The sequence below is a fragment of the Manis javanica genome, chromosome 4, assembly GCF_040802235.1.
Source record: "Manis javanica isolate MJ-LG chromosome 4, MJ_LKY, whole genome shotgun sequence".
In the NCBI taxonomy this organism is placed as follows: domain Eukaryota; kingdom Metazoa; phylum Chordata; class Mammalia; order Pholidota; family Manidae; genus Manis; species Manis javanica.
The window spans coordinates 132,763,289-132,781,454 of NC_133159.1; the positions used below are offsets into that span (position 1 = coordinate 132,763,289).

The following is an 18,166-nucleotide window of genomic DNA, read 5'->3' on the forward strand; positions in this document are numbered from 1 at the left end:
GTTACCCAGTTCGGTGAGGTCTACTCTTTTCTCCAGGTGTATGCAGTCTGGCGCCATCCTCTTTCCTGTTGCTCTCCCAGGATTAGTTGCACCAACTGTATTTTCTAATTGTATACAGTTTTAGGAGGAAGCCCCTGTCTCTCCTTTCACGCTACCATCTTTAATCCTTTTTAGGAACACTGTTTTAAAGCTATACTCCAAACTGTAGTTCTGTGGATATCTGTATTGTTAGATTCCTACCAAGTTTCCCTCTGCCATTAAAAAAAGGGAGATTTAACTGAAAACAAGAAAGATCAGCTCTATAGGTGCAGAAAAAGCCTTTGACAAGTAATTCAACCTTAATTTAACCAATTTATGATTAAAAATTGCAGTTAATAGGGATTAGAAAGAAACTTCCTCACTTGATGGAAGAACGACCTCTAAAAACTGTAGCTAAATTGTACTGGTGAAGGATTGAATGCTTTCTCCATAAGATCAGGAACAATATAAACTTGTTTACTCTCACACTCTTATTCACTCTTGTACTGGAAGTCTTAGGCAATGAAACAAGGCAGGAAAAATAAATAAAAAGTATTCAGAATGGAAAGTAAGATAATAGCCCATTTCTATTTATGTATGATGGTCTATGTAGAAAACCCCAAAGAGCATTAAAAATAATTTAGATTTAGTAAATGAGTTTATGGAGATCATAGACACCAGTTCAGTCTATTAGTTGTTGGGAGCCGGGGCTATGTCCCTTCCCCCACGTCTGAACACAGCATGGGAAAGCACAAGCTTGAGAGCAACCGGTGCAGTCCTTGGAAGTTATCTGCTCACAAAAACATATCTTGTCCTTGAAGATGAGCCAAGACTCCTCACTCTGAAAATAGGGAGACCTTGAGGATGTGTGAAAACACCTCCCCGCCAGCGCCACCTAAGGTCCAATTATCTCCTGACCCACCCCTTACTTGCTACTTGTATAAATTGAGCCTGTAAACAATAAACTTCGCCAGCTTGATCAGACATCCTGTCTTGCTGGTCATTCTTTGTGTCTCTTGCTTGTCTCATTTCTGCAGGCGTCTCTGGCACACTCCACGTTCATCCCGCGGGCTGGGACAATTAGTTATATTTCTGTATATCAGCATAAATTAGTGTTAATATATTAAAATTGTTTTTATATCATCTAGAAGTGAACTAACGTGGAAAGTAGAGAAACACTTCAAGATACCATTTACAGTAGTACAAGCTATTAAATACTTCGGGTTAAATATAACAAAATATATGCAAGACGGAAACAAGATGGCAGTGTGAGAAGTGAGGCAGAAACTTCCTCCCCAAACCACATGTAACACAAAAACACAGCAAATACAACTAATCCTGAAAGAGCAACTGGAAAGAAGACTGCAAGACATGGCCTACATCTGGGGAAAAGAGAAGACTTCACAGAAAGGGGTAAAGTAGCAAAACTGTGATCCAGAGGGACCCAAGCTCTCCCCAAACCCCAGCTCACTAGCTGAAGGAAGAGAAATGGAGTGGGGAGAGAGTAGAAGCCAACTGCTAATGATTTACAGATAAGCAAAAGTTGAGGGAATTCACCTCCCACAAACCATCTCTACACATATTTTAGAGGCACTGCTATAGACGGAAGTGCTCCTAAGGCTTAATAGCTGTCACCAGAGAAAATAAAACCACAATAAAGGAAGTAGACCAGTTAATTACAAAACAAAGGCAAAATTAAATCAACTACCCCCAAAGTCAGTCAATGGGTAGACAAAGAATAGAGAGTATGACACCTAACATATAAAGAATGGAGGAGGGAGAAAAAGAAGGGAGGAAAAAAAAAACCTTTAGATTGTGTTTGAAATAGTGTACTAAGTGGGTTAAGTTAGACTGTTAGAGAGTAAAGAAACTACCATGGTAACCATGAATCTAAAGCCTGAAGTGATAATAAGTACATATCTATCAATAATCACCCTAAATGTAAATGGACTGAATGCACCAATCAAAGACACAGAGTTACAGATGGATTAAAAAACAAGACCCATCTATATGTTGCCTACAAGAGACTCACTTCAAACCCAAAGACCTACACAGACTAAAAGTGAAGGGTGGAAAAGAAATTTCATGCACATAATAGGGAGAAAAAAAGCAGGAGTTTCAGTACTCGTATCAGACAAAACAGACTTCAAAAGAAAGAAAGTAACAAGAGACAAAGGATATTACATAATGATAGAGGGGTCAGTCAGTCCAACAAGAGGATATAACCTTTATAAATATCAATACACCCAACACAGGAGCACCTACATATGTGAAACAAACACTAAAAAAATGAAAGGGATAAATAGAATGCAATGGATTCATTTTAGGAGACTTCAACACACTACTCACTCCAAAGGACAGATCAACCAGACAGAAAATAAGTGAGGAGACAGGGACACCAAACAACACATTAGAACAGATGGGCCTAACAGACATCTACAGAAAACCCCTAAAAGCAGCAGGATACACTTCTTCTCAAGTGCACATGGAAAATTTTCAAGAATAGATCATATACTAGGCCACAAAAGAGCCTCGGTAAATTCAAAAAGATTGAAATTGTACCAACAAGCTTTTCAGACTACAAAGGTATGAGTCTAGAAATAAATCATGCAAAGAAAAAAAAAGCCCACAAACACATAAAGGCTTAATAACATGCTCCTAAATAATCAATGGGTCAATGAACAAATAAAAACAGAAATGAAGCAATATATGGAAACAAATGACAACAAAAATTCAACACTACAAAATCTGTGGGATGCAGCAAAGACCCTTCTAAGAGGGAAGTATATTGCAATACAGGCCTACCTCAGGAAAGAAAAACAATCCCATATGAACAGTCTAAACTAACAATTAATGAAACTAGAAAAAGAAGAACAAATGAAGCCCAATATCAGTAGAAGGATGGACACAAAAAAGACGAGAGCATAAACAAATAAAATTGAGAATAAAACAATAGAATCAATGAAAGCAGGAGCTGGTATTTCAAGAAAATAAAGAAAATAGATAAACCCCTAACTAGACTTATCAAGAAAAAAAGAATCTACACATATAAACAGAATCAGAAATGAGAAAGGAAAAATCACTACAGACACCAAAGAAATACAAGGAATTATGAGAGAATATTATAAAAAATTATATGCTAACAAATTGGATAATCTAGAAGAAATAGACAACTTTCTAGAAAAATACGACCTTCCAAGGCTGACTAAGGAAGAACAGAAAATCTGAACAGCACAATTACCAGCAACAAAATTGAATTAGTAAACAAAAAACTACCTAAGAACAAAATGCCTGGACCAGATGGCTTCACCACTAAATTTTTTTGCTGTTGTTATCATTAATCTACAATTACATGAAGAACATTATGTTTACTAGGCTCTCCCCTTGACCAAGTCCCCCCCACAAACCACATTACAGTCATTGTCCATCAGTGTAGTAAGATGTTGTAGAATCACTACTTGTCTTCTCTGTGTTGCACAGCCCTCCCCTTTCCCCGCCACATTATACATGCTAATCATAATACCCCCTTTCTTCTTCCCCACCCTTATCCCTCCCTTCCCTCCCATTCTCCCCAGTCCCTTTCCCTTTGGTAACTGTTGGTCCATTCTTGGGTTCTGTGATTCTGCTGCTGTTTTGTTCCTTCAGTTTTTTCTTTGTTCTTCTACTCCACATATGAGTGAAATCATTTGGTATTTGTATTTCTCCGCCTGGCTTATTTCACTGAGCATAATACCCTCTAGCTCCATCCATGTTGTTGCAAATGGTAGGATTTGTTTTCTTCTTATGGCTGAATAATATTCCATTGTGTATATGTACCACCTCTTCTTTATCCATTCATCTACTGATGGACACTTAGGTTGCTTCCATTTCTTGGCTATTGTAAACAGTGCTGCGATAAACATAGGGGTGCATCTGTCTTTTTCAAACTGGGCTGCTGCATTCTTAGGGTAAATTCCTAGAAGTGGAATTCCTGGGTCAAATGGTATTTCTATTTTGAGCATTTTGAGGAACCTCCATACTGCTTTCCACAATGGTTGAACTAATTTACATTCCACCAGCAGTGTAGGAGGGTTCCCCTTTCTCCACAACGTCACCAACATTTGTTGTTGTTTGTCTTTTGGATGGTAGCCATTCTTACTGGTGTAAGGTGATATCTCATTGTGGTTTTAATTTGCATTTTTCTGATGTCTAGTGATGTGGAGCATCTTTTCATGTGTCTGTTGGTCATCTGAATTCCTTCTTTGGAGAACTGTCTGTTTAGCTCCTCTGCCCGTTTTTTAATTGGATTATTTGCTTTTTGTTTGTAGAAGTGTGTGAGCTCTTTATGTATTTTGGATGTCAAGCCTTTATCGGACCTATCACTTATGAATATGTTCTCCCATACTGTAGGGTACCTTTTTGTTCTATTGATGGTGTCCTTTGCTGTTCAGAATCTTTTCAGCTTGATGTGGTCCCACTTGTTCATTTTTGCTTTTGGTTTCCTTGCCCAGTGAGATATGGTCATGAAGAAGTTGCTCATGTTTATGTCCAAGAGATTTTTGCCTATGTTTTTTCCTAAGAGTTTTATGGTTTCATGACTTACATTCACATCTTTGATCCATTTAGAATTTACTTTTGTGTATGGGTTAGACAGTGATCCAGTTTCATTCTCTTACATGTAGCTGTCCAGTTTTGCCAGTACCTTCTGTTGAAGAGACTGTCATTTCCCCATTGTATGTCCATGGCTCCTTTATCATATATTAATTGACCATATATGTTTGGGTTAATGTCTGGAGTCTCTATTCTGTTCCACTGGTCTGTGGCTCTGTTCTTGTGCCAGTACCAAACTGTCTTGATTTCTGTGGCTTTGTAGTAGAGCTTGAAGTTGGGGAGCGAGATCCCTCCCACTTTATTCTTCCTTCTCAGGATTGCTTTGGCTATTCAGAGTCTTTGGTGTTTCCATATAAATTTTTGAACTATTTGTTTCAGTTCGTTGAAGAATGTTGTTGGTAATTTGATAGGGATTGCATCAAATTTGTATATTGCTTTGGGAAGGATGGCCATTTTGATGTTATTAATTCTTCCTAGCCAAGAGTGTGGGATGAGTTTCCATTTGTTAGTGTCCTCTTTAATTTCTCTCAAGAGTGTCTTATAGTTTTCAGGGTATAGGTCTTTCACTTCTTTGGTTAGGTTTATTCCTAGGTATTTTATTCTTTTTGATGCAATTGTGAATGGAATTGTTTTCCTGATTTCCCTTTCTATTGGTTCATTGTTAGTGTATAGGAAAGCCACAGATTTCTGTGTGTTAATTTTGTATCGTGCAACTTTGCTGTATTCCGATATCAGTTCTAGTAGTTTTGGAGTGGAGTCTTTAGGGTTTTTTATGTAGAATATCATGTCAGCTGCAAATAGTGACAGTTTAACTTCTTCTTTACCAATCTGGATTCCTTGTATTTCTTCGTTTTGTCTAATTGCTGTGGCTAGGACCTCCAGTACTAACTTAAGTAACAGTCGGGAGAGTGGGCATCCTTGTCTTATTCCTGATCTCAGAGGAAAAGCTTTCAGCTTCTCACTGTTCAGTATGATGTTACCTGTGGGTTTATTGTATATGACCTTTATTATGTTGAAGTGCTTGTCCTCTATACCCATTTTGCTGAGAGTTTTTATCATGAATGGATGTTGAATTTTGTCGAATGCTTTTTCAGCATCTATGGAGATGATCATGTGGTTTTTGTCCTTCTTTCTGTTTATATGGTGTATGATGTTGATGAATTTTCGAATGTGGTAACATCCTTGCATCCCTGGGATGAATCCCACTTGGTCGTGGTGTATTATCCTTTTGATGTATTTTTGAATTCGGTTTGATAATATTTTGTTGAGTATTTTTGCATCTATGTTCAGGGATATTGGTCTGTAAATTTCCTTTTTTGTGTGGTCTTTGCCTGGTTTTGGTATTAGGGTGATGTTGGCTTCATAGAATGAGTTTGGGAGTATTCCCTCCTATTCTATTTTTTTGGAAAACTTTAAGGAGAGTGGGTATTATGTCTTCTCTGTATGTCTGGTAAAATTCCGAGGTAAATCCATCTGGCCCAGGGGTTTTGTTCTTGGGTAGTTTTTAAATTACCACCTCAATTTCTATGCTCGTAATTGGTTTGTTTAAATTTTGTGTTTCTTCCTTGGCCAGGCTTGGAAGGTTGTATTTTTCTAGGAAGTTATCCATTTCTTTAGGTTTTCCAGCTTGTTAGCAAAGCATATAGGTTTTCATTGTAGTCTTTAATAATCTTTTGTATTTCTGTGGAGTCTCTCATGATTTTTCCATTCTCGTTTCTGATTCTGTTGATGTGTGTTGATTCTCTTTTTCTCTTAATAAGCTTGGCTTATCTATTTTGTTTATTTTCTCAAAGTACCAGCTCTTGGTTTCATTTATTTTTTCTATTGTTTTATTCTTCTCAATTTTGTTCATTTCTTCTCTAATACACTTCTATGTACACTTTATTATGTCCTTCCTTCTGCTGACTTTAGGCCTCATTTGTTCTTCTTTTTCCAGTTTTGATAATTGTGATGTTAGACTATTCATTTGGCATTGTTCTTCCTTCTTTAAGTTTGCCTGGATGGCTATATACTTTCTTCTTCAGACTGCTTTTGCTGCGTCCCACAGAAGTTGGGGCTTTGTGTTGTTGTTGTCATTTGTGTCTATATATTGCTTGATCTCTATTTTAATTTTTTCATTGATCCGTTGATTATTAAGGAGCATGTTGTTAAGCCTCCATATGTTTGTGAGCCTTTTTGTTTTCTTTGTACAATTTATTTCTAGTTTTATACCTTTGTGGTCTGAAAGTTGGTTAGTAGAATTTCAATCTTCTAAGAAGAATGTGTATACTGTTGCTTTTGAATGTAGAATTCTGTAGATGTCTATTAGGTCCACCTGTTCTAGTGTGTTGTTCAGTGCCTCTCTGTCCTTACTTATTTTCTGTCCGGTGGATCTATCCTTTAGTGTGAGTGGCGTGTTGAAGTCTCCTATAATGAATGCATTGCATTCTGTTTCCTCCTTTAGTTTTGTTAGTATTTGTTTCACATATGATGGTGCTCTTGTGTTTGGTGCATATATGTTTATAATGGTTATATCCTCTTGTTGGACTGCGCCCTTTATCATTATGTAATGTCCTTCTTTATCTGTTGTTACTTTCTTTGTTTTGAAGTCTATTTTGTCTGACACTAGTACTGTAACACCTGCTTTTTTCTCCCTGTTTGCATGAAATATCTTTTTCCATCCCTTGATTTTTAGTCTGTGCATATCTTTGGGTTTGAGGTGAGTTTCTTGTAAGCAGCATATAGATGGGTCTTGCTTTTTTATCCATTCTATTACTCTGTGTCTTTTGATTGGTGCATTAAGTCCATTTACATTAGGGTGACTATTGAAAGATATGTACTTATTGCCATGGCAGGCTTTAGATTCATGGTTCCCAAAGGTTCAAGGTTAGCTTCTTTAGTCTCTTACTGTCTAACTTAACTCGCTTACTGAGCTGTTATAAACACTGTCTGGTGATTCTTTATTTCTCTCCCTTCTTATTCCTCCTCCTCCATTCTTTATATGTTTGGTGTTTTATTCTGTGCTCTTTTGTGTTTCCTTTAACTGCATTTATGGATAGTTGATTTTATTTTTTGCCTTTAGTTAGTATTTGGTTGGTCTGCATTCTTTGCTGTGATTTTATTTTCTCTGGTAACATCTATTTAGTCTTAGAAGTGCTCCCATCCAGAGCAGTCCCACTAAAATACCGTGTAGAGGTGGTTTGTGGGAGGCAAATTCCCTCAACTTTTGCTTGTCTGGGAATTGTTTAATCCCTCCATATTTAAATGATAATCGTGCTGGATACAGTATCCTTGATTCACGGCCCTTCTGTTTCATTGCATTAAATATATCATGCCATTCTCTTTTGGCCTGTAAGTTTCTGTTGAGAAGTCTGATGATAGCCTGATGGGTTTTCCTTTGGTGGTGACCTTTTTACTATCTCTAGCTGCCTTTAAAACTCTGTCCTTGTCCTTGATTTCTGCCATTTTTATTATTATGTGTCTTGGTGTTGTCCTCCTTGGGTCCTTTCTATTGGGAGTTCTGTACACTTCCATGGTCTGATCGTTTATTTCCTCCCCCAGTTTGGGGAAGTTTCCAGCAATTATTTCTTCAAAGACTCTTTCTATCCCCTTTTCTCTCTCTTCTTCTTCTGGTACCCCTGTAATGTGAATATTGTTCCTTTTGGATTGGTCACATAGTTCTCAATATTGTTTCATTTCTGGAGATCCTCATCTCTCTCTGTGTCAGCTTCTATGCATTACTGTTCTCTGGTTTCTATTCCATCAATGGCCTCTTGCATCTTATCCATTCTGCTTATAAATCCTTCCAGAGATTGTTTCATTTCTGCAGTCTTCCTCTGGACGTCATCCCTTAGCTCTTGTGTATTTCTCTGCAGCTCCATCAGCATAGTTATGACCTTTATTTTGAATTCTTTTTCAGGAAGACTGGTTAGGTCTATCTCCTTCTCAGGGGTTGACTCTGTGATTTTGGTCTGTATCAAATTCTTCTGCCTTTTCATGGCGATAGAGATAGTTTGCAGAGTTGGCGTGTGTGACGGCTGGGAGAACATCCCTTTTTGCTGGTTTGTGGCCTTCCTCTCCTGGGAGAACAGCTACCTCTAGTGGCTTGTGCTGGGCAGCTGTGCACAGACGGGGCTTCTGATTCTTGCCCGGCAGCTATGGAGTTAAGCTCCGTCGTTGCTGTGGGTTTGGCCAGCCTCAAGCTGCTGCTCCGATGTGGGAAATGGCGGGGAGGCTGTTTATCTCTGTGAGCGGCCTCTGAGTTGCACTGCTGCCCAGGTGGTTAGGGTGGCCAGAGTTCCGTGGGATTTCTAGCTGCTGGGCTAAGTGTCCTGGGATGCTTCCGTCCAGTTGTGGTGTTCCTGTCCCTTTAAGACTTTCAAAAAGCACTGGCTTTTCTTTGTCCCAGGGGTGCTGGCTGCGGCGACCCACTCACAGGTCTTACTGTCCTGTTTCCCTAGTTTCCAGCACCCCATGCACTGTGTGTCTGCACTCTGGTATGATGTCTAGGGCTGGCTATTTAGCAGTCCTGGGCTCCCTCTCCCTCCCCGCTCTGACTCCTCTCCTCCCACCGGGAGTTTGGGGGAGGGGTGCTGAGGTCCTGCTGGGCCGGGGCTTGTATCTTACCCCCTTCGCAAGGTGCTGGGTTCCCGCAGGTGTGGATGTGGTCTGGATGTTGTCCTGTGTCTTCTGGTCTCTCTTTTAGGAAGAGTTGTATTTGTTGTATTTTCAAAAATATATATGGTTTTGGGAGGAGATTTCCACTGCTCTACTCATGCCACCATCTTGGCTCCTTCACCACTGAATTTTATCAAACATTTAGAGAAGACCTAATAACCAACCTTCTTAACGTTTTCCAAAAAGTAGAAGAGGAGGGAATACCTCCAAACTTATTCTATGGGGCCAGGATTACTCTAATACCAAATCCAGGCAAAGACACCACAAAAAATAAATAAAGCACAATATCCCTGATGAACATAGATGCAAAAGTCCTCAACAAAATAATAGCAAACTGAATTAAAAAATACATGAAGAAGATCATCCATCATGATCACATGGGATTCATCCCAGGGATGCAAGGATGGTACCATATTAAAAAATCCATCAACATCATCCACCACATCAACAAAAAGAAGGACAAAACACATGATTATCTCCATAGATGCTGAAAAGGCATTTGACATAATTCAACGTGCATTCATGATAAAAACTCTCAACAAAATGGGTAAAGAGGGCAAGTACCTCAGTGTAATAATGGCCATATATGGCAAACCCAGAGCCAACATCATACTTACCAGCAAGAAGCTAAAAGCTTTTCCTTTAAGAGCGGGAAGAAGCAAGGATGCCCACTCTCCCCACTTTTATTCTACATATTACTGGAGGTCCTAGCCACAACAATCAGACAACACAAAGAAATGAAAGGAATCCTGATTGGTAAGGAAGAAATTAAACCCTCCATGTTTGCAGGTGACATGATGTTCTACATAAAACCCTAAATAATCCACACCCAAGCTACTAGAACTAATAACTGAATTCATCAAAGTTGCTGGATACAAAAGTAGTACATAGATATGTGCAGCATTCCTATATACTGACAATGCACTAGAAGAAAGAGAAGTCAGGAAAACAATTCCATTTACAAGTGCATCAAAAAAAAAAAATACAATACCTAGGAATAAATCTAAACAAGGAGGTAAAAGACCTATACCCTGAAAACTACAAAACACCCATGTGAGAAATTAAAGAAGACACCAATAATTGGAAATACGTCCTGTGCTCATGGATAGGAAGAATTAATATTGTCAAAATGCCCATCCTGCCTAAAGCAATCTGCAGATCCAATGCAATTCCTATCAAAATTCCAACAGCATTCTTCAACAAACTATAACAGATAGTTCTAAAATTCATATGGAACCACAAAAGACCCCGAATAGCCAAAGCAATCCTGAGAGGGAAGAACAAAGCTGGGGGTATTATGCTTCCCAACTTCAAGCTCTAGTATAAAGCCACAGTAATCAAAATAATTTGGTTGTGGCACAAGAATGGACCCATAGATAAATGGAACAGAATAGAGAGCCCTGATATAAACCCAAACATATATGGCCAATTAATATACGATAAAGGAGCTATGGATATACAATGGGGAAAAGACAGCCTCTTCAGCAACTGGTGTTGGCAAAACTGGACAACTGCATGTGAGAGGATGAAACTGGATTATTGTCTAATTACATTACACAAAAGTAAACTCAAAATGGGTCTAAGATGTGAATGTAAGTCATGAAACCATAATCTCTTAAAAGAAAACACAGGCAAAAATCTCTTGAATACAAACATGAGCAATTTTTTCTGAACACATCACCTCAGGCAAGGGAAACAAAAGCAAAAATGAACCAATGGGACTACATCAAACCAAAAAGCTTCTGTACAGCAAAGGACACCATCAGGAGATCAAACAGGCATCCTACAGTATGGGAGAATATATTTGTAAATGACATCTAACAAGGGGTTAACATCCAAAATATATAAGGAACTCACATGCCTCCACACCCAAAGGCAAATAACCCAATTAAAAAAATGGGCAGAGGATATGAACAGACAGTTCTCCAAAGGAGAAATTCACATGACCAATAGGCACAGGAAAAGATGCTCCACATCTCTAATTACCAGGGAAGTACAAATTAAAACCACAATGAGATATTACCTCACACCAGTTAGGATGGCCAACATCAAAAAGACTAGGAAAAACGAATGCTGGCAAGGATGTAGAGAAAGAGGAAGCCTCCTACACTGTTGGTAGGAAGGTAAATTGGTGAAAATGTTGTGGAAAGCAATATGGAGGTTCCTCAAAAAACTAACAATAGAAATACCATTTGACACAGTAACTCCAGTCCTAGGAATTTACCTGAAGAAAACAAGATCCCAGATTCAAGAAACATATGCACCCCTATGTTTATTGCAGCACTATTTACAATAGTCAAGATGTGGAAGCAACCCAAGTGTCCATCAGTAGATGAATGGATAAGAAGATGTGGTACATATACACAATGGAACATTATTCAGCCATAAGAAGAAAACAAATCCTACCATTTGCAACAACATGGATGGAGCTAGAGGGTATTACACTCAGTGAAATAAGCCAGGTGGAGAAAGACAAGTACAAAATGATTTTATTCATTTGTGGAGTATAAGAACAAAGCAAAACTGAAGAAACACAACAGTAGGCTCACAGACTCTAAGAAGGAACTAGCAGTTACCAAATGGAAGGGAGTGGGAAGGGTGGGTGTGGAGGGAGGGAGAAGGGGATTATGGGGCATTATGATTTGCACACATAAGGTAGGGGGCACATGGGGAAGGCAGTATAGCAAGAGAAGAGAAGTATTAACTCTACAGCATCTTACTATGCTGATGGACAGTGACTGTAATGGGTATGTGTGGGGGATTTGATAATATGGGTGAATGTAATAATCACAGTGTTGCTCATGTGAAACCTTTATAAGATTCTATATCGATATCAATGATAGCTTAATAAAAATATATATGCAAGATCTTTGTCCTGAACACCACAAAACAATGATTGAAGTAATCATGGAATGTAAACAAATGGATAGGTATAGCATATTCATGGATTGAAAGTCTCATTTTTGTTCACACGTTCGCTCTTTTAAAAGTTATCCAGAGATTGAACACAATTCCAATCAAAATTCCAAAAGTGTTTCTTTTTGTGTACAAATTGACAATCTTCTTGTAGAATTTGTATGTAAAGGCAAACAAACTTAAAAAAACAATTCATTTCCAAAAGAAAATGAGTTCTCATAGTTTCTGTTTCCCGACTTACTATTAAATTTATTTAATCGAAGTGTGATATTAGAGAAAAGACAGAAATACTGATCAGTATAGAGAGTATGAAATAGCATTTAGGGTGCAGAAATACATACACTCATGTATTATCAATTGATTTTTTCACAAAGATAATTCAGTGGAAAATTGGCTTTTCAAGTAATGATGCTGAAAAATTGGATTTCCAATTTTTCAAAAAAACTCTGAACCGCAATCAATACTCATACCTTATACAGCAGTTTACCCAACATGTATGATATACCTAAATGTTTGTATGAGTACTGAGAATTCATCCTGTGGCATCCTGTTTCATGGAGTCAGTAGTCCTAGAGAAGGAAGCAGTGAGCACGTGGAGCTGATTTGAGGTGATAAAGCTTGTTGAGGTCAGCACACATCTGGTTACTACAGCTGTGGCTGGAATAAGAGATGTGGTTTAAGAAGTGTCTCCTGTATGTCTCAAGGCAGGAGTGCTTTACCAGAGGATCGAACAGTGTGCCACTGAATTGGAAAGTGAGACTAACACCTGGATACTTTGTGGTTCTTACGTGAACTCATATACAAAGAGCAGGATTGCCATTCTGCTTGGGGTGGCAATATTGATTATCAGGGGAAATGTGGTTTATTCTACACAACTGGAGTAGAGAGAACCATGACCAAAATTCTGGGGAGTTCGTTGGGTGCCGTGTACTATTTCCATGTCCAATAATAAATGTTAATGAAAACTGTACCAACCTAATAAAGAGAAGACCAGTGAGGATGCATATACCCTAGGAATGAAGGCTGCCTTACGCCACTATGCAAAGACCTCCATCCAGTGGAGATGATTGCCAAGGAGAACGTAGAATGTGGAGTGAAGCAAGTAGCTCTCAATGTCAGCTATGGCCTTGTGCTCAATTGAAGAGTAAGAAAGAACTGGAAACTAGGAAGTAGTCTGGCACAAATGGAAAAATAATAGAGATGATGGAGGTGGCAGGGTGCTGTTAAGGTTTTTTCTGACCGAGGTACAGAACTAGACACACCTCAGTGGGATGCAGATCTGGGTTTGATTTTCTACCGTGGCCTGGGGAAGAATAAAATGTTGTCTGGGATAATTTATCTTTCTCTTATTCCAGTTTTTTCCATATATCTGTATTTTGTTGATTAATAGAAGTCCAATCCTTTGTTAACTGCAGGTTTCTCTCTCCTCTGGATACACTTAAGGGAATTGGATGTAGTGAGAATTCTGCCACCCTGAGAATATTTCCACGTAGGTATCTTTCATGGTGGCACTTGTGGCTTCTTTTTTCCCATGGATGAAGCCTCCTAGACTCTTATGATATCTTAGGGTATTCAGAGCCTAGTCCCTTCTTGTATTTATGGTTTCTCCAACCCTCTTCCTTCACCTTGACAAATATAGGCTACAACCCCACAGTGACTACTGTCCATTCTCTAAACAGGCAGTGATTAAGCATCCATCCATGAGCTTCTGTCCATCCCCCACTTCCCTGAAAGTATAGCGGAGTGTGATCGGTGAGTGTAATCACCCGCTGCTCTAGGACTCTGGGGTGTTTGTCCTGCGGACGTCCTGGGTAATTACTTTGCCTTTAACAAGTTCCTCCGGGATCTGGATCCTGAGTGATAGGGCCCCTCGGGCCTGGGGATGTTGTGGAATGGGAGACGTGAGGGGGGATGAAGCAGACACAGGCGATGACTACAGAGGCTGCTAGTTCACACGCCTTAGTGAATAAAGGGGATCAGGGCCTTGGGTCCGGGTCCTGGAGTCCCCCTCAGACATGCTGGGTAAGCTGGGCAGAGGGTGAATGAGCTGGTCCCTTAGGGTCCTTCCAACCTCAGAGTGTTAATTTTCCAGGTTGTGCGGTGCTCTGCAGGATAGTTTTCCAGGTATGATAAGCTTCCTGTTGTCCACCTCTCTGCTTCCCAAGACTTCCCCCCATTCTGGAAATATTTAACTTAATGCTCACTGATTATAATATTTTCATTAATGCTTCATTCTTAAATAATACATGTCATGTATTCCTACAAGATTGTGTACTGAGAGCTCTTGAGGTAGGCTTAATGTAATAATCTGAGTCCTTGTTGATTTGGACTCACCTGGGAGCTTTAGAAATCTTTGTACAGGCCGCTTCTTAGATTGTGATTAAGTTAATCAGAGGGGCCCCAATTTTCATTATTTTGAAAAGTGGCATATTTCCTTGATATCACTATATAGTCCCTGGAACTCAACATTGGAGTCACTGAGGTGCTAATAAAAATGGACTGGCCTACTGAATCAGAATCAGTGTTTGACAGGACTGCTAAGTGATAGTAATTTTAGAAGCAATGTGGGGTGATTCTTGCATGCAGTCCAGGCTGAGAACTACTGACTTAACAGTTGGAGATGAAGAGGCTCTTTATATGTTGGTGGTAGTATCTGCAAGTGCTGTCTCCAGTTCGGGGTCCCTTGTCATATTCTTGACACTACTGGTGGGTCCCTGTCATTTACCAGGGAAGCAAAATTCTGAGAAACTAAGTGTATGGTTTTCTAGAGAGATCTTTCTTTCCACTGTAATGCCAGTGCATCATGTGTAAGTGAAAAAACCCTCAATGTGGTTGGATGAAACATCACCAGGTCTGAAAATTTCAGCTGCTGGACTTGGTTGTGTCTTTAAGTAAGGAGCCTCTCACCTCTCTTACTTCTCCTCTGCTTTTTCTCTTTTTTGTCACCCTGAGGTATATCAGCAAGTGTTATCCAGAGAAACAAGACCCTAGGAGGTTATCAACACTGCCCGTATCCACCTATATACATAGCTACATGTATTATCTGTATCATGTATTTCAGTGAAAAGTGTAGTGTCTGTGGTATCCTAACATTTTGCATGAGTGCAAAATTACTGATTAATTCTCTAAAACTGTAAAATTCAGTGCCAAATGGTTGATGGTAGTGTTCTTGTTCTTAGAAGATTTGGTAGGAGTAGTGATTCTAACTTAAAAGAGTTTTGTTGCTTTGAGAGTGGAAGGATTGCATGTTTCAGCCTGAACCATTGCCAATAAATGTTTATTACACGTCGGCTACATGCAGGCACTGTGCTAGGTGCTGGCTCTGCTGCAGTCATGGAGGCAGACATGGTCTTCCCCGAATGGAGCTTACAATCTGGGAGGAAGACAGCTACAAACACATAGTCCCCTGGGAACTGGGTGCTATAGCGACAAGCCTAGGATGCTGTGGAAGCATAGCAGCAGGTTCTCTCCTGGTCTGGGGAGACAGCAAAGGTTTAGCTGAGTCAGTGACATATTCTGAAGCTGAAGGTAAAGTAGGGAAAAGCATGTGAAGAGAGAGCAGAGGGAGGAAGATGCTGGGCAGGGGCAAGAGCAGGTGGAAAAAGCTGGAGGCAAGAAATGGTGCCTCTTGTCCAGCATTGCTGCAGAGGGCAATGTGAGTGCCTCTGGGTGCCAGGTGAGCTGTGGAGGTCGGCAAGGGCCAGGTCATGAAGCATTTTGTGCCCTGTAAGGAATGTTGCCTGTACCTATGAGCAATGAGAATCCATGAAGACTTTAGGGAAAATGATGATCACCTGAGAGTGCCACAGTGTGAATGAAGGATACTGAAGGAGGGTATTCATCACTGAAGCAGGGAGATGAATTAAGAGGCTACTGCAATAGGACAGAAAAAGCATGATGTCTTCCTATTCCAGGGTAATGAGAAGTGAGATAGGAGTGAATGACTGAGAAGGAGAATTAAACTTTTGGAGTTGACAGATGCATGGTGGTGATGAGAGGACAGAGGCAGTGAAGGAAAACTCTCAGGTTCTGACTGAAGCTCCTGGACTCTTTGTATGCCATGGTGGGAAACTAAAGGAAGAGGGTATTGGAAGAGGGGCAGAGTAAGACCAGAAATTTCTTTTGGGACCTGTTGAGCCTAAAATACATGTGATAGGTCCACGGGAAGGTAAACATTAAGCAATTGAGTATCATTTGTATGTTAGTCATCTGCAACTGAGCTCTAAATGGTAATGCAATCTTATGGAACATCTGAGGTTTTCTTGGTGTTATATATGGAGGTATAAAGAGGGCAGTGTTTGGGAGACAGCCCTGGGTCATCAGCTTGTAAGAAATTGACAAAACAGAGGCTACATATGGTCACTGAGCAAGTCTGGCAGGAAGGTATGAGGAAAAGTAACACATTTCTCAGAAAGTAATGGGTAAGAGTGTTTCAGAAAAGACTGGATATTGTTACGTGTTAAAGAGAAGTGGAGAAAGTAAATGATTTCTGATCATAGAGATTCTGATTAAGAATTTTGGTTTATAGAGATTGTAATTATTGTGATGACAGTGATATGGAAGTATTTTTACTGAACATGTAACAGACCACGTATCATAGGAACATGTTCATTTTAAATTCTAGTTTTAATGGAGACTTTTATTTCTTTCTAAAGATACTGGAGACAGAGCATGACAGGAGAGAATCATACTGTCTTCTTAGAGTTCCTTCTGCTGGAACTGCCCATTAGGCCAGGGATGCAGGACATGCTCTATGCCGTGTTCCTGGCCATATATGTTACCACCGTCCTGGGGAACCTCCTCATCATCATCCTCATTTACCTGGACTCCCACCTCCACATGCCCATGTATTTCTTTCTCAGCAATTTGTCCTTCTCTGACCTCTGTTTTTCCTCAGTCACGATGCCCACTTTCCTGCACAACATGCAGAGGCAGGTCCCATCCATTCCCTATGCTGCCTGCCTGACCCAAATGTACTTCTTCCTGTATTTTGGAGACCTGGAGAGCTTCCTCCTCGTGGCCATGGCCTATGACCGCTATGTGGCCATCTGCTTCCCCCTGCACTACACCTCCATCATGAGCCCCAGGCTCTGTCTGTCCCTGGTGGGGCTGTGCTGGGTGCTGACCACGTTCCATGCCATGTTACACACCCTGCTCATGGCCAGAGTGCATTTTTGTGAAAACAAGGTGATCCCCCACTTTTTCTGTGAGCTCTCTGCTCTGCTGAAGCTGGCCTGCTCTGACACTCAAGTCAATGAGCTGGTGTTATTTATCACGGGGGGCCTTGTTCTCGTCATCCCTTTCCTACTCATCATCCTGTCCTATGCACGAATTGTGTCCTCCATCCTCAGGGTCCCTTCTGCTCGGGGCATCCACAAGGCCTTCTCTACCTGTGGCTCCCACGTCTCTGTGGTGTCACTGTTTTATGGGACAGTTATTTGTGTCAATTTATGCCCATCTGCTGACAATTTTGTTAAAGAGACTGTCATGTTTGTGGTGTACACTGTGGTGACCCCCATGCTGAACCCCTTCATCTACAGCCTGAGGAACAGAGACATGAAGGGAGCCCTGGGCAGAGTCTTTTTCAAAAAGAAAATTCCCTTCTGTATATGATGGTAAAGCTTGGTAATTTTATGTGATTTTATCAACTGTATATATATTGATATAAATATTTAGATATTAACTTACTTCCTTTTTTCACCATGAAACTTTTTGTTAAAATGACATACTGAATATTTGTCCAATAAGTAAAAGAGTTAATGTGTACATGTGTAGTTGAATTCAGAATGGGAATCTCAGTGATCTACTAGCAAGGTCTTCCTCTACGTTATTCTCAGGTGAGGCTGAAGAAGCATAATTTTGTATCTTTTAATTGATGTTTACATCTCCAATTGTTAAACAACTATTTTATCATGTTTTATGTTTGTAAAAAATCTCTCCTTTAATACTCTGTCTTCCCAGGTCAGTTTTGACTGAAATGCAACAT

At 39.9% G+C, this 18,166-nt stretch overlaps 1 protein-coding gene across 1 annotated transcript; it reads left to right on the forward strand.

The window, feature by feature from the left end:
• Positions 1-16,851: 16,851 nt before the first annotated feature.
• On the forward strand, positions 16,852-17,793 carry LOC108392691 (olfactory receptor-like protein DTMT). Its single transcript, XM_037022822.2, has one exon. It carries the CDS (start codon positions 16,852-16,854, stop codon positions 17,791-17,793), a length of 942 nt encoding a protein of 313 aa, XP_036878717.2.
• Positions 17,794-18,166: the final 373 nt, after the last annotated feature.

Coding starts and splice junctions, on each gene's coding strand:
- LOC108392691 (XM_037022822.2), top strand. CDS start 16,852: ATGACAGGAGAGAATCATACTGTCTTCTTAGAGTTCCTTCTGCTGGAA.